General features: G+C 39.6%; 1 protein-coding gene, 1 long non-coding RNA gene and 1 pseudogene across 2 annotated transcripts in view; 2 read left to right on the top strand and 1 right to left on the bottom strand.

Moving 5' to 3' along the window:
- Positions 1 to 4,611: 4,611 nt before the first annotated feature.
- Positions 4,612 to 4,956, top strand: LOC144250317 (calmodulin pseudogene; annotated as a pseudogene).
- A 3,936-nt stretch (positions 4,957 to 8,892) lies between these two features.
- Positions 8,893 to 24,841, bottom strand: LOC144253304 (uncharacterized). The gene is made up of 5 exons (XR_013343263.1): positions 24,757 to 24,841; positions 21,488 to 21,605; positions 21,320 to 21,402; positions 9,927 to 10,229; positions 8,893 to 8,978 (listed from the first exon to the last, which is right to left on the bottom strand). It is a non-coding gene; the product is annotated as an uncharacterized LOC144253304 (long non-coding RNA).
- The window catches only part of Tbc1d4 (TBC1 domain family member 4), a 187,616-nt gene continuing 185,877 nt past the window's right edge, over positions 23,903 to 25,641 (top strand). Inside the window, exon 1 of the mRNA XM_077795211.1 lies at positions 23,903 to 24,831. Within this exon, the coding sequence (XP_077651337.1) occupies positions 24,334 to 24,831 (498 nt within the window). The 5' untranslated portion in view covers positions 23,903 to 24,333. The remainder of the gene's footprint in view (positions 24,832 to 25,641) is intronic.

The raw sequence follows: 25,641 nt of genomic DNA, 5'->3' as shown, positions 1-25,641 counted from the left end.
TCTCTGGGAATCCCCGCAAGAGCTCCAAAGTAGCACAAGAACTCCAAAGTAGCAGGCCAAGGCGAACAGCAGGGGTCTAATATACACAGCTTAACGTAACCATTATCATCTCAATGGCTTGCTGGCGTCACCTCTCAACCACTCCGTTCTGGCAAAAATGCCATGTGTCATTTGGAGCTATGGCTCTCAGCACAGGGACATGAATCTTTTTGTTGCTGAGGGTAAGTATGTATTGATAAAATATTTGTTTTTTATTTAAAAAAATACTTTCAGATACCTTTGGTCTTTCTCTATTTTATTATATGTAATTGAATATTTTGATAGTTGAACCACTTTTAGAGTGGCCATGCTAGCACCCCATTTGCTTCAAAACTCTCTCACACTTGAGTGAGGTTTGTTTTTGTAAATATTATTGTTGTTTCCTCTTCCTCTTGACAATTGTGGTTTGGAAAAGTATTTTTAAATTGTTCAAAAACTGCTTTCTTATGAATGAATAATACATTGGTGTGGATATCAAGACACTGATCGTTCATATTTTTGATTTTTAAAAAGATCTAAAAATATCACCCATTTAAAAGGTATCCTTTGGGTTGGTATCTCTGTCTACTGATAGCTTTGTCACCTCAGTCCTAGCGGTCCTCTATTAGCCACTTCCTACAAGTTATGTTATGGTTTTTATCAAGCCTCACCTTTCAGTGGCTTCCAATAGAGTTCCTAGTTCATGCTGTACCTCTCTTAAACCAGTTCTGCCTTTACTCAGTGTTAGCATCATTCCAGGAGCAGCTGCTATTGTAGAAGTGGTAAGGTTCATGGTATATGAGAAACAGGAGTGATAGATTCATTCACTGGGTCTTAAAACTTCTGTTGGGATGTGATACACATCACTTTCACATCTCCTCAAAGTGAAAGTCATATTGGCACACTAAATGCCAACGGGGCAGTAAGGTATCCTACTTCTGCAGAAGGAGAAAATATTTTTTAACAATATTATAATTTACTCCAAATCCACTCTATGCATAATTTCAGAGCTACCATCTGGTTCTGCTGGTCTTCAGATTTTTGTGTTCTTTACACATCCTATTTGAGACTTCAGGATTGTGAATTTGGGGCAGGTGCTCTGCTTTGCTTGGTCTAGCTCCTGCCTTTCTCCATCCATCCATCCATCCACCTATCCATCCATAGTTAGCCTTTTTTAAAAAAATTGGGTAGAATTGTTGAATGTAACTCATGAAGAGGAGCTAGGAAACTTATGAAAGGGATGCCAGGAATGGGAGGAAAAGAGTGGCAGATAAAAGAAGAGTTATTGTAAGGACAGCCAACATGTATGCATAAAACAGATAAGCAAATATCTAAAATAATAGTATCACTACACATAGAATATCTGCACATTAGAAGTTTAAAATATTACAGAAAACAGGAATCCTTCCACTCCAAGAGCATTTCAATTTTTAGATCAAGGACCCAGGGCCCTGTAGAGCCCATCCTACAGGGGTACTGCAGAAACAGTTAGCACCCAGTTTTCTCAGGAAGTAGTGACAACAGCTCAGGAGCTACATCCTGTGACCACTATTATAGTTAATGGTGTTTCTGCAACAAGCTGTAGTGTCTGAAACTAGCAGCAGCAGCGGCAGCAGTGGTGTCTTCCTGGGACCATCTGGCAGCACTATTTTGGGCATTGGTGCTGGTGCTATAACTTTCAACTCTGATTCTGTCTTTCTCTTTTAGAACTTATGAGCTATCCAATAACTCTTCACAAATTCCTTTTTCTGCTTAATTTGGACAACGTGTTTCTGTTGCTTGCTACTGAGCTGATACAGAAAGTGATACCTGGTGGTCTCTTGTCCATAATTTATTGGAACATGAATGATGTTCTGAGAATAAGAGGATAAGCAGTGTTGCATGGGTAGCTTATAGTGATGAAGGTTTTGAATTGCTGCTTTGGAGAATGGGAAACATAGTCAATGGATGTGTGGGGGGACAGAGAACACACATTATGGGCCCTACTGAGGCTGGCAATTGCAGACTTGATGAGGAAACTGGCTAATTATGCATCCTACAGAAAATTCTAATGCTATTTATTTTTAATGAAGTGAACCAGTTTCTTACAAGGAAATTCCAGGAGTTGAAAACTTGAAAGGATCAGCAGAGTGAAATCAGCATCTATAAAGTCAATGGATTTGGCAACAGTCATAAGAGTGAATGAGATAGGGCAATGGTTGATGCCTCGGGTTGCTTTTCTGGGATAGATTTGTTTTGAAAACTGCTTTTTTATTGAATTGTTCCAAATGTGACCTTTTAAATATGAAAATCTTGTTAACCCAATAGAACTTTCAAGGTGCAATGTCATCTTACCTGGAGACAAGCCTACTTCAGAGGTGATTTTATAGTGTTATTGTGTAATCCAGAGAATATTTATAGATGTGTAGGTATGTTTCAATCTTTAGTGATTACTGAGAACACTGACTCTCTACTAGAAATTATTTTAGAGTTTTCCGTAGTAAGTCTCAGTTAATACATCTCTGGACAGACAGGCAAGACCAGTAGTCATTCTGTATGATTCATATTTTTTTATTGTGGATGAGAGATGGCATGGTATATCTTGAAATGGAAGTACAACACCTATTAATTTCTTTAGAAGCCGTTATATCGGATAGATCAAAACTCAAATCTCTACAGGATTTTTTGGAATATCACACACACACACACACACACACACGCTATTAGGATTTATCACATGGATTTGAAAATGCCATAAGTAAAATAATAGCCTCTCTCACATAACTTTACTTGCCAAAATCCTATTATAAGTTATTTTGAGAAATGATTGATTTTAGGGCTTAGGCAGGCAAAATACAAGATGAGCCTAGAACATCTTATAATGCTAGAAAGCAAGGAAGCTCTAAAAAGGAGGAGGAAAAGAGTGGGACACATGAAAGGACATGGAAGTTAACCTTTAAGAGCTCTCAAAGGCCAAAGCTGGAAAAATTTGAACAACAAAATAAATAACGTGTATTGGTTTGCAATCCAATGTATAAAATAAATATTTGTGAACCCATAATGATACAAATAAGTGAATACATAAACCATACGTGGAGAAAGGACAAATCAGATAGTATATGTAGATGTAGATTCCGTTTATAGTATCTGTAGATTCCGTCTCCCTTCTGGGGATGCACTTAATCCCATAACCCACTTCTGGGAGTGAGCTGGACTCAGGGACTCCATTGAAGAATAAATTATGAGAAGGGAAAAAATGTAATTTTAGAGTGGCAAACACCTGGCAAACACTCCTCTAACCAAATGAACATATTACCACTGAGAAATCACGTTGATCTTATATATCCTCTAAGGTGATGTAAAGAAAAGAGAGCAAACTGTGGAGAAATGAGGGGCACCTAGTCTAGGTTGGGAAATGTAAAGAAGATCATATTGTCAAACTGCCAACTGGAGAGGAAACCAAGTGCTTAAAGAAGGGACAATTTGAGAACTAGTAAATTAAAGTTAACTTTTTTCTTAGGTGTGATCGTGAAGATTATGCTCACTTTAAAATACCCCTTAGGTTTCAGAAATCCTGATATTTATGGATAAAATTATACATCTGGAATTTGTCTTAATGATACATGAGGGAAGGAAAGTGAGTGGGGCTATAACTGAAGCAACAGGTAGAAGAGGATCAATGTTCATGGAGTTCATTATATAATTCCATCTATTGTTATATATGTTCATATTTTCCAAAATGACCAAATTTTGGAAGTTCTAAAGAATTAATGAATTAAGAAGCGATCATCAATGTTGAGATGCAGAGAGAGTATGTTCTTCCTGAAAAGTATACAACATTGCATATTAAGTAATCATGTTAGAAAACCAAAAATGAGGGCTAGGATTGTGGCTTAGCAGTAGAACGCTCACCTAGCACATGCGCAGCCCTGTGTTTGATCCTCAGCACCACATAAAAATAGTAATTTCTTTTTTAAAAAAGTATTGTGTTCATCTCCAACTAAAAAATAAACATTTAAAAAAAGAAAAGAAAAAAGAAAACCAAAACCAAAATGAAAGTCAAAAACATCTGCTCAGAATCTGATCAAGATTTGAGAATTATGCTTTTTAATATTGTAGCTGCCTGCCATCTATTGCTAATTAAATGGAAATTAGTGAATTACAATGAAATAAAGTTAAAAAAAATTTAGTACCTTGGTCGTATGAGTAACAGTTAAAAATGTCCAATGGCCATATGTAGATAGGTAGTGGATAAAGTATTGGATGGTGTATAAAATGTTTCCATCACAGCAGAAAGTTGTATTGATCCTCACTGTGCCAATTTCCAGGAAATATAAGTGCAGAGTAATTGTATCAGATGACACTACAGGGATGCAACACTGTATGATAAATTGAGTTTCCAAATTTAAAAAGAAAATGCTAGTAAAAAATTGAGTGAAGTCTGAGCAGTGCTAGTGAGCCCAGTGGTTTTGTGGTCAGGTCTCAGAAACTGGAAGTGTTTGCAGCGTGGCTGACCAACTGACTAAAGTGCAGATTGCAGAATTCAAAGAAGCTTTTCCACTATTTGACAAGGATGGGAATGGGACTATAACAACAAAGGAATTGGCAACTGTAATGTGGTCTCTTGGGCAGAATCCCACAGAAGCAGAGTTACAGGACATGATTAATGAAGTAGATGCTGATGGTATTGGCACAATTGACTTCCCTGAATTTCTTTTGACAATGATGGCAAGGAAAATGAAAGATGCAGACAGTGAAGAAGAAATTAGAGAAGCACTCTGTGTATTTGATAAGGACGGCAATGGCTATATTAATGCAGCAGAGCTTTGCCATGTGATGACAAACCTTGGAGAGAAGTTAACAGATGAAGAGGTTGATGAAATGATTGGGGAAGCAGACATTGATGGTGATTGTCAAGTAAACTATGAAGAGTTTGTACAAATGATGACAACAAAGTGAAGACATTGTACAGAATGTATGAAATTTCTTGTATTAAATCATTTATTTGCCTTTCTTTGTAACTTATCTGTAAGAGTTTCCCTCTACTGTCAAAAAATATGCATGTATAATAATTAGGACTTCATTTCTCCATGTTTTCTTCCCTTATCTTACTGTTGTTGTCCTGAAACCTTATTTTAGAAAATTGATCAAGTAACATGTTGCATGTGGCTTACTCTGGATATACCTAAGCCCTTGTGCACATCCAAACTTAAGATGGAGTTGGTCAAATTGGGTTATGCCTTTTTAAATTTGTTTTAATACTTATTTTTCACTTTTTTAGGTAGACACAATATCTTTATTTTATTTTTATGTGGTGATGAGGATCGAACCCAGTGCCTCACACATGTCAGGCAAGTGCTCTACCACTTGAGCCACAACCTCAGCCTTGGGTTATGCCTTTTTTTAAAAGTAGTTTTCTTTATGAATTGTCACATGTTGTTGTTGAAGTGTGGAGTTGTAACTCTGCGTGGACTATGGACAGTCAACAATATGTACTTAAAAGTTGCACTATTGCAAAACGGGTATATTATCTAGGTATTCATACATTATTTTTTTGTACTGCTGGTTTTGTACCAGAAACATTTTCTTTTATCATTACTTCCTTTTTAAACTTTGTTTAGCCACTTAAAGAAAATCTGTTTATGGCATAATTTGCCTCAAATCCATTCCAAGTTGTATATTTTTTCCAATAAAAATTATAATAAAAAATTGAGTGAAGAGAAAATCCATAGATTAAAAAAATAATAAAAGACATAGCTACCTATTATAATGTATAGACCTTATTTAAAATCTGATTCAAGCACATGGTTAAATTACGTGGCAGGAAGAAAAAATGTGAAAAGTAGCTGTAAAGTTCTGGTATTAAATTGTTAATTTTTTTGGAGATTTTCCATAAGTTTAATTTTTTATTATAGCAACTGCTACTTTAAAAGCCAGTCATAACTCATATGGCTTACAAATGACTGCCTCATGCAGAGAAAGCAAAGATATCTTCTTCCGAGGAGATGCACACTTGCCCCTATGGGTGGTTTGCACTGAGATTCTGTAACAGCTGAGGTGCGTGTGAAATGCACAAAGTCAGTCTAGGGACAATTGTCCTCAGCTGCCAGGATGTGCTTGATGGGCCTCAGTCACTGACAACAAATGACTAGAAAGAGTTTTGGGATTTTAGGTTGAAGAAGAACTTCAAGATCATTTCATGTAATGCTTGAATCTCCTAGGACAGACAGCCAAGACAAGACTATCTCTGATAACCAGGAACACATTATTCCCCCAAAGCACTTATATTCTCAAGTCCCATCTTAAGTTTCTATACAGCCTCTTCTTTGGTACCAGAACACTGCACTGGAACCAAATGCCACTTTGTCATGTACCATGAATAACACCTGCACGTTCATGCTTTCTGTTTCTGTTCAGATTTTTGGCTTGGAGCAACAGAACTCTACTCCGGTTACCTTCAGCAAATAAGACATTTACTGTGAAGAATGGCAGGAAGAGGTAACCAGTACAGGGGTGAGCATCTGGATCCAGGCACTGGGAGACAAGGACAGCTTTTAAGTAGCACCATCAGGATGAGTCAGATCTGATGGTTTTCTATCTTACACCTTCCAATCGCAGGGAAGCTCCGTCTGCTAAGTCTCGATGGATGTCCACTCCTTGGCCAGACAGAGGCCAAATCACCCAGACTGCCTCCAACGTGTTGTTCCAAGCCACAGGGTAGAGAGTGGGAAGAAGAAGCATACCAACCAGGTGTGGTGACCCACACTTGTGATCCCAGCAACTCAGGAGGCTGAAGCAGGAGGACTGCAAACTGGAGGCCAGCCTCAGCAATTTAGCAAGGTGCTGAGCAACTTAGCAAGACACTGTCTTTTTAGTAGCATATTGATGCTGGGAGGTGTTGGTCAAGACCTTGGCCCTGGACCACCTCAGGACACCAGTCATCCAAGTATGCATAGGGTGGCCCCTCTGTCACAGGACTGGATGCTTCATTTTTGCCTGCCTGGTGCCCATGGGTGGCCAAAATCAGGATGGAAGACTTGGCATCTCTGCTTCCCTTTAGCAGCCATCTTCTTTGCCCCGGTCACCATTTTACCCTAAGAGTTGTCTGATGTCAAATCACATGGGATTTGAAGTCTTATCATTTGCTCCAGCTTCAATTAGTTTCTGTTAGTGAATTGCATTAGCATCCCACCCCCATGTTCATGTCCCACCCCTTGAACCGTTAATTTCCGTGTGAGAGTTGTATTATGAGATTTTAATAAATACTAGAGTAGTTTCAGCTGAAATTATATGATGTATGGGATTTACTTTTAAGTAATTGGGGTGAGGTGAAAGTGATAGGTAGAGAAGGTGAAAGATTAGCTATTTATTAATAATTGTTAGAGTTGAATAATGGGTACATTGGGTTCATTGTACTACTTTCTTTTATTTATGTGATAATTTCCACAATAATTATTTTAATTTTGGGAATTTATTTCATCTTATCAAAAATCAGATGTTAGTATTTTAGTTTGCAAATACACTTGTTCATATTCCAAGATGGGAGACAAAGATACATAATAGAGCAATTTTTATCATGCAGCTGGGCTAAAGCATACACAGTGCCATAATTGAAGTAGACTTTGAGCCAGATGATTTGCTTTTTATATTTTGATTGGTGATCCATGAATTGGTAAACAGCTTGCTGCATAATTATACTGGCAGTAAAAGTGCTTGTTTGACTCTAACAAATTTCCAAAAGTAGTTTTGTATTCAGATCATTTGGAAATACTAATTTAACTAAAAATTTTAAAAACATTTTTTTTTTTTAAAGAGAGAGTGAGAGAGGAGAGAGAGAGAGAGAGAATTTTTAATGTTTATTTTTTAGTTTCTCGGCGGACACAACATCTTTGTTGGTATGTGGTGCTGAGGATCGAACCCGGGCCGCACGCATGCCAGGTGAGCGCGCTACCGCCTGAGCCACATTCCCAGCCCCTAAAAACATTTTTTTAATTGAGAAAAAGATAGGACAGAGGGATGAGTTAAGATGAACATAATAGGGCTGGGGATATGGCTCAAGCGGTGGTGCGCTCGTCTGGCATGCGTGCGGCCCGGGTTCGATCCTCAGCACCACATACCAACAAAGATGTTGTGTCCGCCGAGAACTAAAAAATAAAAAAAATATATTAAAAAAATTCTCTCTCTCTCTCTCTCTCTCTCTCTCTCTCTCTCTCTCTCTCTCTCTCTCTCTCTCACTCTCTCCTCTCTCACTCTCTCTTTTAAAAAAAGATGAACATAATAATAATCTAACATGAAAAAATTCTCTCAAGATACACTTGAGGGCTGGAATTATGGTTTGACTATATATGAAACATGGAGAAAGCTACAAAATAATACAATCAAATGTTATCTTTGGAAAATGTTCTGTTACAAATAATATGCTCATTTTAAAAACTTCAAATATCATTGATACATAAATGTACTTTTCTTTAATTTCAACAGGTTACATATGTAGTGGTTAAGCAGGAATATTATTAGGTCTCCACAGTATTTTAATCATTAATGTAAGATTCTCAGAAACACTGGGCCTATTGGCCTGTGCTGCCCACACTTAGGGAGTGTCTCCACTTCAGTTTGCTATTGCACGTGCTAATCATTCCTATACATACTCAGAAGCCTCAAACTTCAGCATATCTTAATCCAATCACGTCGACAATTCAAATAAACCATTACAGTGTTCATCAGTTTGCCTTGGTATTTATTTTTATTTATTTTTAACATTTATTTTTTTAGTTATAGTTGGATACAATACCTTTATTTTATTCATTTATTTTTATGTGGTGCTGAGGGTCAAACCCAGGGTCTGTACGTTCGAGGCAAATGCTCTACCACTGAACCACAACCGGAGCCGTGCCTGTCTGAATACTTGTATTATCATGTCAGCATTACCGAAGGCCAATGTCAAAAGTGAAGTTAGCCCACAGAATAAGGGTTGGCTGGAGCTAAAGTTTGAAGGGATCAATGAAAGGAACAGTAGAGAGAAATTTAGCAAAATTTCAGGTTCCCTGCTTTATAACCCTAGATTTTGATACTGCTATCATTCATTTTTTAATTTCTTTAATGCTTATTTTTTCATGGTTTCTAAATTTTTCTTAATTTCTTTGAATAGTATATTTTAAACTTTCTTTTTGCTTATTTTGAAATATTGTATTTTATAGTTTCCCATTTTGTTGGCATGCCTTTTTGAAGCTCTTCCTTTATGGTATGTGGGGATTTTATTCTGCTATATTTGTTTCCAATAAGATTTTTTCATGAGATTTGCCCACAATTTTTTCCCATTGTCTATTTTGAAAACAAATTGAGTTTTCCTATATTTTCATCATGAGGACAAGGGTCCAAGAAGATAGATTTTTATAGCTCTTTGCTCTAGAACTCTCTCTCTCTCTCTCTCTCTCTCTCTCTACCTATTTATTTATCTATCTAGTTCTGTCACCCCTTCAGTTATCTTAGGAGGGCTTTTAATTTTTTTTTTAGTCTTTAGTTAGTTATACATAATATTAGGATGTTGGTGTAATTATAAAAGCATGGAATATAATTTGCTTTAATTCAGTCCCCAGTACTTCCCCTTTCCTTTTTCTCTTCCCTCTCCCTGTTCCCTTCTACTCTACTGATCTTTAGGAAGGGTTTTATGAAAGTAGCAAGCCTGGCTGCATCCAGTTCTCTATTTCTGGCTTGAGATGTGATCCTTCCACCCCCATGTTCCACTATCTGCCATCTGCTATGGGATCAGAGCCTGTGCCAGGCTTTTTTGACTTTGAGCCTCCAAAACTGTGAGCTAAATCAATCTCTTCTTCATAAGTGTTTGTGTCAGGTATTTCATTACAGTAACAAAAAGCTGACTAATACAACCTGCCTGTGCCTAAGTTGAATGGAATCATTTCAGTCCTCACCTTATTTTATTGAATGCAACATTTAAAAATGTGGGCCACTTCTCATTTTCCACTTGTTTTCTTGATATCACATTAACCCTATGTCTTTGGTTCATTCTTTTTAGTTTGTTGTCTTTCCCTTAAATGTTGTTGTCTTCACAAGATCCTAGGGAATCTTTCTTTCTCATTGTTAACATTCTCCATGGTTGATGTCATCAGCTCCCAAGAATGTAATTTTCACTGGTATCATGTAAGAAACATGCTTGGCATTGTGTTCAGAAATGAAGTTGTTAGCACCACAAAGATTGTCTTGTTTAAATAGGTCTATAGGGAGAAAGCCAAAGCAAAATATGTTGATGAGTTCTGATTAGCAGTGGATTTCATGCCAATTAAATGGTGGAATGACAGAACAAAGTTATTATGTTTATAGGTGATGTCTAAATCATCACAGTGCTGGCTATGGATTACAAATTGTATACAGTTGACAACACTTACAAGAAAGATTCTAACAGATACAATGTCACACACCCTTGATAAAGTGCATAAATATAACAAATAGGAGAAATAAACTTTAAGGTATTTACTGTGTTTAGTTAAGATTGCAAAAGAGATAATGATGATGATCCTCTTGTAGTTAAAAGTAGACTATTATGCCATGTGAGGTGGCACACACCTGTAATCCTAGAGCCTTGAGAGGCTGAGGCAGGAGGATTGTGAGTTCAAGGCCAGCCTCAGTAACTTAGTGAGGACCTAAGCAACTCAGTGAGACCCTGTCTCTAAAAATAAACAACAGAAAAAAGGACTGCAGATATGGATTAGTGGTTAATCACCCCTGAGTTCAATACCCAGTACAAAAAATGAAAGTGGAATTTGACAAGACAGTGTATTTTGCTTTTTGTTTTTAATTAAGGAATTCACTCAGTGGACTCATATGTTCCATTATTTCATATTTAATTTAATAAGATAGAAAACTGTATATGTAAATTAAGCATAACTTTCTTTCCACCTAACTTATGTTGAATATTCTTTGTGCATTTATGGTATCTGATTTACAAATATGATTTTTTCAAAGAGAAAGGAGGCCAAGCCTCACTCTTTATTTTTAGTTGTCAATAGATATTCATTTATTTTTTTTTATTTATATGCAGTGCTGAGAACTGAATTCTGCCTCACACAAGCTAGGCAAGCGCTCTATTATTGAGCTGCAACCCTAGCCTCAGATTTACAAATATTATGAAATCTTCCCCTCATCTTACAACCTGTGCTGGCTATTCTCCATTTGCTTACAGATACATCCTCTCCCCTTCTCCCCTTTTATTTATGCTTTGGGATATTGTCTTCTGAAGACTTTATCACTCTAGCCCCGCCCCCACCCCAGTGGAAGGTTGGTTCAATGGAAGGTGTACTAGCAGGAGATGGAAAAAGGAGCAGAGGGTCAGGTGATTACTCTTCTGCCCATCCCTGCTCAGTGCACTGTTTCTGGCATTAGCTGTGTCCTTCCCAGCTGCACGTTCTGTTAGGTGGTGCCTACCCCGGGGTTCCAGCAGCACTGTGTCCTTCTCTAGACTCTTTAGTCCAAAGAACAGTCAGTCCTGGCTTTCCACTCTTACAGGTCTTAGTGCCTCCATATTCCATTTGTCTCATCAGTTCTGCCCACACTGTTGTTTCACTGAAGTCTTAATTTTTTTTAAATGCTTTTATTCAAACACATCTTTTTTTTTTTTTGAGAGAGAGAGAGAGAGAGAGAGAGAGAGAGAGAGAGAGAGAGAGAGAGAGAGAAAGATTTAATATTTATTTTTTTAGTTTTTGGCGGATACAACATCTTTATTTGTACGTGGTGCTGAGGATCGAACCCAGGGCCATGCGCATGCCAGGTGAGCATGCTACTGCTTGAGCCACATCCCCAGCCCCTGAAGTCTTAATTTGAACCCACTTAGAATGAAACTTTTTCTTTCTAGGAATCTGATATTGACAGTTTTATAAAACTAGTCTTCTCCTTTGTCTTCTCAAAAGCACCTTTGTTAATAACTTTCTGCTTCTATTACAGGTTCCTATTTAGCAACACTATGATGTGGGGGTCCTAAGATTTCATTGATATTTCAACCAAGGTTGAAAGTTTATGTTGTTGTTTTTGTATTTTCAGTATGTGCTAATGGCTCCACAATTTCTAATTATACCTCCAATCTATCTCTTAACTTTCAGAATTATATGTTCAACTCCATTGATTTTTCTGCTCTGGTGTCCCTTAGATACTAAAAATTTCAAATGCCCAATTTAAATTTATCATCCTGAATGCTTTCTGAACAACTTTTTCAGTCTTCTGTGCAAAGTTGGGGCTCAGAAAACTTTTTAGTTGGATAATTGCAGTCCCTGTTAGTCTAGGTTGGTGATACTTTTGCTGATACAATTCCCTTAAGAACTCTGGGGATTTTCTGTATAACAGATTACATTCACTAAATGTTCCAGAAGCCAAATCCAAAAGTAGTTTCAAGACAGGCTTTTATATTTTGACTCACTGTTACCTTGGGTCAGGTTTCCATGGTACCTACCATGTCTTTAAGTTTTAAAAAGCCGTTTTGTTCAGAAGAGGAAGCACTCATTCGATTCTTTAGAAAACTTTACAAATGTCTTTGATCTGATCTTTATTCTAAGGCCATTTCTTAATTCTAGAATTTTTTTATTCATATTAGAACCTAGAAACAAGTCATTCTTTATTTTTCAGACAGGCAAATTCTAGCCCACCTATAATTTTCTAAGATTTGTTTGCAAATTGGCTGTTCTTTTCTGAATCCATCTCTTTCATGAAAAACTTTATTACTTGCAGCTAGTATAAACCATCTGACACTCTGAATTTTTTTTTTTTGCTTGAAATCTCTTTGCTCAAATTAAAAAGTCTATCAGGTGGTGCTTTTAGCACTACAGAACATGAGCCACAACTTAATTTTTTCAGCTTTTTTTTTTAGCAGTTCCTTAACATTTTCCCAGTAGTTTTCTTGCAATAGTTTTCTTGATATTTTTTCAGCCTCACTTACCAGTGTCCTTCGCATCTGCCATGTAGTCATATGAGATAAACCACAAGTTGTGTATGTATGTATGTATATGTATCAATGTCACATATTTTAGAGTTTGGTTATGGCCCCATCCCAATTGTACATACCATGTAGTACTGCAGTTGCTGTATCCTCATCTGCATACCTTGATGGAAGAGCTCCATGAGGATGGTAAGAATGTTTCTTGTGTATGGGCCATAGTAGGTATTCAATAAATATTACTTAATTGAGTCTTAATTGTGAAAAACATCTTAAAGATATGTTTGCTACATTTTATCTGGTATCTATTGCCCTAGTAACTTACTGCCATTCATTTAGTCTCTTCTTAACGCTAAATATAACATGGTAACTGCCACAATACAAACTGTAGGGGTATGAGCAGTGATCCTTATTTGAACTCACATTTTTCCACCTACAAAATGAAATTCCTTAAAACAATTTTTTTTTTAGTGTCTGTATGACCTAGTTTTCTCATCTGTTAAATAATAGTAGTATTTATATGATTAAGGTGAGAATGCTTGGTGCAGAGCAAGAACTCAACAAATGGAGGCTAGTATTATTTCATTTTTAGATCCATGCATAATAAACTCATCATACTTACTACTTCCAGAAAGAAAAGAGTAGCTGGGGAAAAAAATGGAAAGGAGGTTTACATTTTACTAGACCTATTTTTGTTGATTTTTGAATATTGTACCAGATGCATATGTTATTATTATATTGTATTAGTCAGCTTTGTGTTTTTATAATGAAATACCTGAAGCATCTCATTTATAAAGATAAAAGGTTCAGTTAGCTCAATTTTGGAGGGTCAAAGTCCAAGATCAGGCAGGCCCCATTTGTTTGGTTTCTGGTGAGGTTTGTGGATGGTGGCACATTATGGTGGGAGTGTGTGTTGGAGCAAATAGCTCCATTTCAAACAGGAACAGAGAGAAGGAGAGTGATTTGAGGCCCCACAATCTCCTTTCAAGGTCTGCCTCCAATGGCTTAAGGCCTCCCACCAGGCTCCACCTTCAAAAGATTTTACCACCTCCAAATAGTGCCACCCAGGGGACCAAGCTTTAATATATGGACCTTTAGGGTACACCCAACACCCAAACCATAGCATGACTACTGAAAACAATGAATTAAAAAATACTTCATGTATATTTGCTTGTTTTAATCTCCATTATTAATAGTCTGAATGATGAATTTTAAAAACAGCAATAAAAACTTGGAATAATTCATCCATAATAAACTTAAAATAGATTCATTTTTAAATATGTTAGAGCCAAGTAGAAGCAGCAATTAAACTAGAAGCATTTCACAGGAAGGCAATTTTATTGAGGCATTAATATTGCTTTTAGCTGTAAAGGTTTTCATTAGCCTAGGGAGAAAATAATCAATAACATCAATGTAAACCCACATAATTTAAAATAGCATAAATTAGAAGTTTTACTCAATGATAAAGGAGTGTGTAGTGTGGGAAGGGTTTAATCTCTCCACATTAATACTCTCATTTAAATATACAGTGGTTTATCTCATATGCTTGGATGATATGGAGCTGTTTATCCTAAAAGCATGTATTAAATTCTCATTTTAACTTTATATGTTCTTTCATCTATCAAGTAGGTTTTATGACAACAGTTTTCAGACCACTGGAGGTACTTAAACTTCAACCACACATACTTCTGGATTATGCAGAAGGGCAAAAATGGGGATTGATAAAAGTTATCCCAGCCTTATGGTGGAAGGAAAATCTGTTTCCTTTAGAAAAATTTTGAACTTCTGAAACAATGGGGATTGTGGGGATTTTAGTCACTCTCCTTTCTGTTCTTTGGAATTCAAGAGAGCTGTAGATTAATTCATTGTCTAGACATTTATTAATCATCCTTTGGATGCCAGACACTGTATGTTTGATTGGCAATCAATTGATATTCATACTCTGAATATTACTCTCTTTATTTTGAACTTTAACTTCTTCATCTAAAAAAAAAAAAAAAACAATGGCACTTTTATAATTCTTACCATCCATTTACCTGTCAGGAATATTAAGAAGTAGTATCTATATTTCAAGTGTAGGCAGAAAAAATGTGTAATTACCTAAATTTTTGTCAAAACAATGTTGAAAGAAAAGAAAGTGTAATTAATTTCTCTGAATATTTCACATTTGTTAAAAAAATCTGTATTCTGAAAAAAAATCTGCATTCTGTTTATTCTATACAAAAACAATAGCAATGAACCAGGAAAAATATTATAAAACATGTATTGGACAACATTATTATAGGGAGTATTATAGGGAGTGTCTATAATTTGACCCCAGTTTAAAAAATTGACAGGTAGGTGTGGTGGTGCATGCTTGCCTGTGATTCCAGCTACTGAGAAGGCAGAAGGACTACAAGTTCAAGGCCAGCGCCAGCAACTTAGTGTTACCAAGACCCAACAAATATATACAATAAAATAAATAAAATAAAAAAAGGGGACCAGGGACACAGCTCAGTGATAGAACACCCTGGGTTCAATTCCCAGTACCACAAAAGGCAAAAGGTATTGTGGGGCAGGTCGCTCAGAAAACCCACCAAGTCCTTGATTTGTCCAAATTGAAGAGTCTTTATTTAGCTGGCTGGCGACTGCTCTCCCGCAGGGCCCATAACTGTTTCTGCAAGGAACAGCCCAGAGCCTGAGCATTTTAGGATATTTAAAGGAAAAAACTGCAAAAACCACATCCGGGTTGACATAGATGCAAGCAAGCAGGTACAGAAGCTGAACTGGGCAGTTAGCGAGACAATACATGGGTACATTGGTACTTCCCACGGGACTTTCCAGGTTGGCAAAGCAGTAAGCAAGCAGAACGGAAGTGGGTCAAAATGACCCTAGTGCAGCACAAGTTAGAGAATGGTTACTAAAATCTAGACAATCTCTGACAAGGTGCGTTGCCCAAGAAAAATGGAAACCAAAGAGAACAATTTTACGTTGTATATGAATTGCCATTTGTGTTGCCAAGTATGTTATGCTAGGTCACTATTAAAGGGTACAGAGGTGGGGCTTTCCCATGGGAGAAGCATTTCTTACGATATGGAGTCTCAGGGTCAAATGGAGTCTGTTTGGTCATTGCCTCCTATATAGCCTGGCCCATAACAAAGGTAGAAGCATGAAATCCTTCAAGAGCAAATTTGCATGATCAGCAGATATAAAAAGATTATTTGCTGTTTTTCTCTTATTTTCCCATTCTCTATTCTCCTAATGTCTGTACTCTATTTGTATTACTTTCTTTCTTTTCTCTCCTTCTCTCTCTCCCTACTTCCTTCCTTTTTTATGTAGCAAGCATAGTCTTTATCGTTTTTAAACAAAATTGACAGCTAAAATTATATTTTAAAATTATATTTGTTGTGTATGGTATGTTCTGAAATATATATACATCAGAATGGTTAAATAAAGCTAATTATCATATGCATTACATCACATGGTTGTCATTTTTGTGGTAATAATATTTAAAATCTACTCTCAGCATTTTTCTTTTTTAAATTGTCCCCTTTCCATGCTGTACATGGGACTGATTTGAACTCAGGGATGCTCTACCACTGAGCTACATGCCCAGGCTTATTTATTTATTTTTTATTTATATCAGGAATTGAACCCAGGGACACTTAACCACTGAGACACATCCCCTCCTCCTCCTCCTTCTTCTTCTTCTTCTTTTTTTTTTTTTTAAATTATTTTGAGACAGAGTCTAAGTTGTTAAAGACCTCACTAAGTTGCTGAGGCTGGCTTTGCCCTTGCTATCCTCCTGCCTCAGCCTCCTGAGCTGCTGGGAATACAGGTGTGCGACATCATGCGTGGCTTATTTATTTATTTATAAAGAGACAAGGTATCCCTATGTTTTCTAGACTGCCAAGTATGTTATGCTAAGTCACTATTAAAGGGTACAGAGGTGGGGCTTTCCCATGGGAGAAGCATTTCTTACATGATGTGGAGTCTCAGGGTAAAATGGAGTCTGTTTGATCATTGACCATATAGCCTGGCCCATAACAAAGGTAGAAGCATGAAATCCTGGACTCATATTTGTGATCCTTCTGCCACAGCCTCCTGAGTTGCTAGTTGCTGGAATTATAGGTGTGTACCATCACCTCCAGCTCTTATTTATTTTTTTGGTGAGAGGAGATAGTCACATGTTTTATTATTTTGGTAGTAATAGATTATACTAAGTTGTTAAACTTCCTTATCTCCTGTAATTTCAAAAATAATTTTTATATTCACCTAAATTAAATTCAAGTGTTAAATAGAAATGAAGATATGCTTAGGTATACCAGGTCTCAAAAATCTTCATCAAACAAGAAATATCCCTGAAAATACTCTTGGAGGAAGTACTCTAATAAAGAAAAGAACTACTAAAAATGTAAGAGAAGACTTGTGCAGTGGTGCACAACTGTAATCTCAACTACTCAGGAGCTTTTAGTCAACTTTCTATTGCTGAGGCAGGAGAATTGCAAGTTTGATGCTAGCTTCAGTAATAAAATAAAAATAATAAGGGCTGAAAATATAGCTCAGTGGTAGAGTACTTGTGCAAGGCCCTGAGTTCATTTCCTAGTACTGGAAGAAGAAAAAAAGTGAGTAGAAGTTACATGAACTTATATCAAAAGATTTTAATACAATTCTTTAAAAAGTATCTCAAGTAGATGGTAACAGACTGAAATAAGCGACTACATAGGTAAATTGAATAATGAATTTTTTAAGATGAATTGAACTTGAGTTATTGAACTTGCATAATTTAATTATTTCAGATGAATTGAACTTAATGTAAGAAGTGTATTTTATTGGGCTGGGGGTGTATGTAGCTCAGTGGTAGAAGAATGGCCTAACGTGTGGGGTTATAGAGTCAATCCCCATTGCTGCAAAAAGCACCCCAAAATGATATGTTTCATCTTATAATCTTCACTTAGGGACTGCTGTTTCCTATATACATACAGGTGTGAAAAAAAGAAGGAAACTATTAATCTGTGCTCATTACTAACTGTGGAGAAGAAAGGATTTCCTCTAAGGTAATAGGGTAGTCCTTTGAGATTATGGGAATCTCTGACCTGCCTGATTGCTCTCTACAGATACTAAGAGCATTCACTTTATGGGGGCCTATAACCTTGACCTTACAAGATTTCTTTGCTGAGTCAGTGGTCAAAGGAAAAGTAATGGGAAGCAGTTGTAGTAAATAGATAGATAAATAGACACTTATAACATAAATCCCTGCCAACATTTGAACTCAGATCTGCCTTTGTGGTCTAGCCAACTGTTTCAGTCAACTTTTCATTGCTGTAAAATACCTGATGAAAATAATGTAGAGCTGGTAAAGTTTATCTGGGGACTCATGGTTTCAGAGGTCTCAGTCCATAGATGGTAGACTCCATTGCTTTGGGACCAAGGTGAGACAGAACATGAATCCTTCCAGGGCACATCCCAGTGACCCACCTGCTCCAGTCAAGTCTCACCTGCCTACAGTTACCACTCAGTAGGTCTAATCAAAATAGGATGGATTGATTAGGTTACATTTCTTGCAATCCAATCATTGTATTTCTGAATATTCCTATGTCAACACTGGAGCTTTTGGGGGATGCCTCCTATCCAAACCATAAAACAACCTTATTAGCTCAAAATGGGACCAACACAGAGAGAACAGAGCTGGGATATGAAGAAAGACTGCATCTTCTGGAGGGTGGTTTGTGGAAGTGCCCAGAAAGAGCTTCTATTTTCACTTGTCAAGGCTGGTTTTGTTGTTGTTGTTGTAGATGGACACAATATCTTTATTTATTTATTTATTTTTATGTGGCGCTGAGGATCGAACCCAGTGCCTCACATGGACAAGGCAGGTGCTCTACCACTGAGCTACGAGGCCCCAGCTCTATGAAGGCTATTTTTGTTATTTCCTTAGCTTCCATTTCTTCCACAATCCACATAATACTAATTTAGACTACGCCAGACTCTTCACTGCTTTCCCAAGATGGCTAATGACAGTTTTCTATTCTGATTTGTAGATGAGACAGCTTGTCAGGAACTTCAGTCTCTGATCAGGGAGCTCAGTTTCAGCTCCCAACTTTTATTAGCTCCATCTCTAATCTCGCATGGACATTAAAACATGGTTCCTTAGCAATGAGACCTATTCTAGATCCCACAGCCTCATAAGTCATTGGCTTCAGCTATCACTTACTACTGTGTTTTGCTTTAACTCTTTCAGTTTCTGGCATCTGGAAATCTGGAAATTTCTCTTGCCTGATTTTTTTTTTTTTTTCTGTCACATCTTAGCTGTGAAAAATTTGCTGAAAAAAATTACTCTGTCAGATCTTACAGTTTTCTGAACTTCCCCTAGGAAGAAACACTCAAGCCTCTGGTTGGGGTTCCATGGCCCCCTTCACTGGCTCAGCCAAGGGGGACACAGCCAAGATTCCCTCTCTGGAGATCCACAGCACCTTAACCCCCCTTTTTCTCCTTTCTTATTCTCCATCTTTCAAGTTTGGGAAAACTTTAGTATCTATAGCAAGATAAACAGGCACTTATAACATAAATTCTAAATCCTTTGCGTTTGCCAGGTCTTTAGCTTTGGCAGCCTGAAAGCTAAGAATGGACTCTTTTGTTCTCTGTGTTCTGCTGTGTCATCCTTTCCCTGAAGCAGGAAGATGGAATGCCACAGTTGCCAGGGCTGGGGCAAGGTCGCAGGGAACAGGGAACACTGGGGAAAACCCCCGAGGACATCTGAAGATACTATTCTTGGGGCTGGGGGAATATAGCTCAGTAATGGAGTACTTGCCTAGCATGCAGAAGGCCCTGGGTTCCAACCCCAGCACCAAAGGGGAAAAAAAAAAAGTTTGTGGTGTTTATAATCCCCAGCCAGAATCCCATCACTATTTTTGAGAGTCATTCTGTTATTTTTCTAGTGTTTTATAATTAGCTGGTAGGTGTATTTAGTACGTTAACCAGAAATTAGCTAATTAAATAATTTGGTATGTCACCTCTGTGATAGTAAAACTCTTACTCTAAGTTTCATAAATTTCAATTAGCTATTTACTCACTTCAACTCATTTGTTCAAACATTCAATCCTCACCAAGTACCTAGTAATTATCAGCTACTGGGCTTTCTGCTGGAGGAAACGCCAGGACAAATCAAACAACCCATTCTCTTTAAGATATTCCCTTTGTGGTGGAATCCAGTCGTCCCATCATCAATACATTCCCATTCTAGTAGAATGTATAGAAAAGAGAGCAAAGAAGAGAAAGCCACTCATTCTGGCTGGGGAGATAAGAAATATCTTCACAAAAGAGAAGACCCTTGAGTTGGGTCTTGAAGAAAGAATAGTTGTTCAAGTAGTGAAGGATGGAGGAATCCACCTTGTGTGGTGGTAGAAGGCAATAAGAAAGAAGAAGCCAGTCTAGTCCCATAACATAAAAGCATGTCATATATTTGAAAACGGAGAGGTTGCCTGGCTATATGAGTAGGAGAAGGGAAGAGGCAAATATAACTGTGAAAATTTGGTCACTGTGCTTTAGGGAAAGTATCTTTGCTTAGAGATGATTTTTTTTTCTTTTTTAGGGGGGTACTGGGGATTGAACCAAGGGGCGCTTAACCACTGAGCCACATCCCCAGCCCTCCCCTGTTTTAAAAATATATTTTAAAATATCTTTATTTTGTTTTTTTTTAAATTTACTTTAATGTGGTGCTGAGGATCGAACCCAGTGCCTCACATATGGGAGGCAAGCACTCTGCCACTGAGCCACAACCCCAGCTCCCATATCTCCAGCCCTTTTTATTTTTTAGTTTGAGACAGGGTTTCACCAAGTTGCTCAGATGCTTAGAGATTTTTAAGCAGGGAAGAAAAATGAAAGTATGTGTCACAAAAAGGGTGGGGTGGGGGAGGAAGGGAGGAAGAGGGAGAGAGGAGAGCCAGAGAGAGGCATTCCTACACAAGGGGGTGGGTATTAGAAAAAGAGCACACCATGTGCTTGGGAGCAAGGAAACAAGCTAAGAGATTACAACGCAACTTTGCAATCTTCCACTATCATATTAGCGCAGGCCCTTATATTTCTCATGAGGTATAAACTTTTTAAAAACTAAGATTTGACTGTATCTTACGACAAATTAGAATTGATCAATTTCCATTGGAATATAAGGGGAACACTCTAAAAGTAAATATATGAAGTGCATGTTTGCATACCACGGGTGGAGAGTCCTACAAGACAACTCAGGAAAGATCTTCCATCAGGTTGTTGAAAGTTCTTTTTATGAGCATATTCTTTGGGTCTTTTGGGGGGCTGGGGTAGGGGAAGTTGAAAGTGAAAGGGTTGGGGGCCTGAGGCATAGTTATAGCCTCACCATTTAGTAAACATCATATTCTGTGTAATACCTACCCAGACGTTTTAGTTGCATTTTGTCTTCTCATCTTTCTCTGAATTCAAGTTGAGTACTTTTTGTGCGTATAATTCTGTAAGTTCTGCCAATGAAACAATGGTGATACTTTACCACCTAGTTCATCTATGTACTAAGTCAAATGTATGAATGACTAGAAAATAACTTACATTAAACATGTACTTAGCCAGGCATAGTGGCTCACATCTGTAATCCCAGTGACTTCAGAGACTGAGGCAAGAGAATTGCAATTTTGAGGCCAGCCTCAGCAATTTAGTGAGATCCTGCCTTGAAATAAAAAACAAACAAACAAAAAGGCTTGAGGATGTAGCTTAGTGATAAAGCACCTCTAGGTTCAATTCCCAGTATAGCAAAGCAAAACAACAAAACAAAACAAAACATGTACTGGAGTATAACAATTTTATTTGATAGTCTAGCACAGATTAACAATAAGGTAGCAAACAAGCCAACAATCTCAGTGGCTTAACTCAATGAGAGCTTATTTCCTATGCTGGAGGGGTCTGCTGTGTGGCTGGGAGATTCTCCAGAACAGATGCCCACTGTGTGGTGGCTCAGCACCCTGGGTTGCTCTGATCAGGAGGCACCTTCATATGGAGGTGTTGTTTTCACCATGACCACTGGAGAGCAAGAGTGGGCTGACTGTGGACTACTGTGCAGGCAATTAAATGCTTCTATTCCAGATGTGACCCAAGTCACTTCTGTTCACATTTGACTGTCAAAATAAATCATATAAATAACCATGGCTAACTTCAAGGAGGGCAGAAAAAACTATCTTTCCATGTGTCAGGCTCAGAAACATAGTAAGATAAATATTATAGAAATCTTACAAAAGAAAGGGTGATGGGCATTCCAGAGCAAAAATCAATTTAACTTAAGCATGTCATAAAATAAAAGACCATCCTCTCATTTTTCCATCAATAATTGAAAATTTGTTTGGTGTTACTTCACTTTATTATGTCCATAGGAATGGGCTACCAGAGGCTTCTCATCAATCCTAGCTCCCAAGCTGGTTGATTTAGTGGAACCTCCAAGACTTCTGTGATTTTTCCATATGTTTTGTTCTTTTCTTTCTCAACTCTCATATGTGCAGCCATCCTTGTGAGAGATTTTCTGTAAGGTTCTAAAAGGTCTAAGTCTGTTTTCAGAACTCATTATTGCTTCTTGAGGATATGCGTCTATTTTACACAAAGGTTTTTGGAGTGGTTAACCCAAACAACTTTGACCCAATCAATCAATAATATCTCCATCTTGGAGCTAAGGTACTTATTAATAAGAGGCTACCAGGGTGCCCCCAGAAATTCAGCACAGGAATAATGGCATTTGATCTTATTGCTAAATAGGAGGGGGGAAAATTGGCTCCAGGGTATTAGGAAAAGAAAGAACACCATTAAAGTAAAAGTAATAAGAAACTGAGGTTTTCATTTTTCCTATAAGCATTTGGGACAAAGACAGGAAGTTCAGGGTCTTTCCTAATTATTTTGTGTTTATCTCTTATGCAATTCTTACCACTCAGTAAGAGTAAACAGAATGAGTATGATGTGTTAAAATAGGAAAAGGAATACTTCTCTACCTTTCTGTTTTAAAATTAGAATGATCAGATTTCCCTGAAATGTTTTCTGAGTTTTTTTTTGAAATACATATATCCAAATACAAAGGTGTGAAAAATTCACACTAGATTTTAACTGGAGGTATATATAACAAAGTGTGATTTGTCCATATTTTAAGAAGTTAGCTACATTAAGAAATAGGAAGCGGGCTCCTATGTAGCTCAGTGGTAGAGCATTGCCTAGCATGAAGTCAACTGAGTTGGATTTCCTCACCAAAAAACAAATAACATACCGCTCTCCCTCCCAAAGATTCATGTTGTCACACTATTTTAAATCTTAAAGTAAAAGTTGGAATTAAAATACTTTATAATATTGTGACTCAAAACACGAGTAGTTTTTGAGATTGTTAGGAAAGAGGATGCAGAAAATAATGTTCAGGCTTGAGAAGAAATTGAAACCAAGCAATACTGTTAATTTTTTTTTTTTCCAGTGCCCCATTGCGAGTGGTCGCTTCTCCAGGGGGCAGCAGAGATACCCAAGAGGGGACCGATATTGGCCGACTCTCCCGGGCCGTGCCCGCGCCGGGCTCTGGGGCTCCTGCTCCCTGGGGCGAATTGGCGGGGCGAGGGCGGGAGGAAGAGGCGGAGAGGCGGCTTCATAGATAAGCCTTCGCAGGCGAAGCTCTCTGCCCGCCGGACGGGAGGAGGGGGTAGCAGCCCGATTAAAGAAGCAGCCTGGAAGGAAGGAAGGAAGGAGCGAGGGAGGGACGGGAACAGCAGCAGCAGCAGGAGGAGGAGGAGGAGCAGCGAGCCGGGCTGCAGCGGCGCGGGAGGAGGAGCGGCCCCCGCGAGGCTACGTTTTGTTTTTGTTATTTTCCATCCGAATAGTTCTCGCAGGCTTTTCCCCAGCACAGAGCGCGCCGCAGCCCGGCGGCCCCGACCTTCCAGGTGACAGCCGGTCACCCTGGTAGGAGTCAGCTCCGCCCCAAGTCACCCCCCCCTCCCGCCCACAGTCCCATTCCCCGCCCAGCCTCCCGGTGCCTGCCCGAGGCCAGCGCGGCGGCCGCAGCGGGCTGCAGCGCTGGAGCGGGCGGCGGCTGGGGCCCTGGGCGAGGTGCTTTTACCCTGCAGACCCGCGGCACAGAAAGGGGGAAGTCGGCCCGGAGGCGCGAGCTGGAGAAAGGAGGATGTCCATTTAACCCGCACCCTCCTGCCCGTCCATTGCTGGGCGCTCCTCTGGGTGCCAGCAGCTAGAGCCTCCGAGCCGTGCCCGGAGAAGTGCCGCATGGGGCAGGGCCGCTGAAACACCGACTTCGGGGTCTCGTCGCGCCGAAACGGGCGCGGGGCCCGTTGTGGTAGTTGGCACAGTTTCGGCCCCGCCTTCAAAACCAGCGCTGGGAGCGCGGTGCGCCTGGTCTGCCACCCCGCTGCCCTCGTGAGGCGCGAGTTATGGAGCCGCCCAGCTGCATTCAGGATGAGCCGTTCCCGCACCCCTTGGAGCCAGAGCCGGGCGCACCAGCGCAGCCCGGTTCCGGGAAGCCCGGCGACAAACGGTTTCGGCTGTGGTACGTGGGAGGGTCGTGCCTCGACCACAGAACCACGCTGCCCATGCTGCCCTGGCTCATGGCCGAGATCCGCCGGCGCAGCCAGAAGCCCGAAGCGGGAGGCTGTGGGGCGCCGGCGGCCCGCGAGGTACTCCTGGTGCTCAGCGCGCCCTTTCTGCGTTGCATCCCCGCGCCCGGCGCCGGGGCCGCGGGGAGCGCTGGCCCCGCGGCCACGCAGCCCAACCCTGCAGTGTTCATCTTCGAGCACAAGGCACAGCATATCTCGCGTTTCATCCACAACAGCCACGACCTCACCTACTTTGCCTACCTGATCAAGGCGCAACCCGATGACCCCGAGTCACAGATGGCCTGTCACGTTTTCCGCGCCACAGACCCTAACCAGGCAAGTCCCGGGCGCGGGGGTGGGCCTGGCTGTTGAAGGTGCTAGAGCAAGACTCCCGGGCAGGGACCCCACTTTAAGGTCCGGCAGTGGTTGGGCTGCTGGCGCGCGCGCTCCACGTGGCGCGCTCGAGTGCTCCGCTTGCTAGTCTCCTGGGACCCGAGAGTGGGCGAGAAGGCGTTTGGTGGCTGGGCGTGCGGCCGGAGCAGACGGCTCACAGACTCGGGGAGAGGGAGGAGGCGGAGAGCAGTCCCGGGACAGAGGAAGAGCTGGAGCTTTAGGGGAAGACGCGGGGAGAAGCGCGTCTTGAGAGTTCTGCGGTGTCAGGGGTGTGACTGCAAAGAGCTTGCCCGTCCTCCCCTGGTGTTTTTGTGTGTGCACGTGTGAGTGTGTTATTGGGGACGGAGGAGAGGGTTGGGTTCCTAGAGGCCCTTGTTCTCTGTCTCCTGGAGCCCTGCACCTTAACCCGTTTGACCGGTCGAATCCTGATCACAGCAGCACCTGCAGGTATCCTGTCCCGGAGGCGATTTCCAAGCCGGGTGTAGGGAAAACTAGTTACTAGACCTTGTCAGATTGGCAGCAAAATACGAGTCTGCATTTGGATGTTGTGTGGGAAGAAGACCTTATTTGCGTGTTGACACATTCTTTGGAAACAAAATTAATACATACTTGGATGACTTAAAAACCCGTGTAATAGAAGAGGTTTCAAATGCCATTTACAAAAATGGTTTTCTTTTCCATTTTCACCCAGTAGTTTACAAAATCTAAGTGTTCTATTACTAAACTTAACTTTGACTTCCTTCAAAACAGGTA

The sequence above is a fragment of the Urocitellus parryii genome, chromosome 2 (genome assembly GCF_045843805.1).
Source record: "Urocitellus parryii isolate mUroPar1 chromosome 2, mUroPar1.hap1, whole genome shotgun sequence".
NCBI classification, from domain to species: Eukaryota; Metazoa; Chordata; class Mammalia; order Rodentia; family Sciuridae; genus Urocitellus; species Urocitellus parryii.
This window is presented reverse-complemented; position numbering and strand designations above follow the sequence as displayed.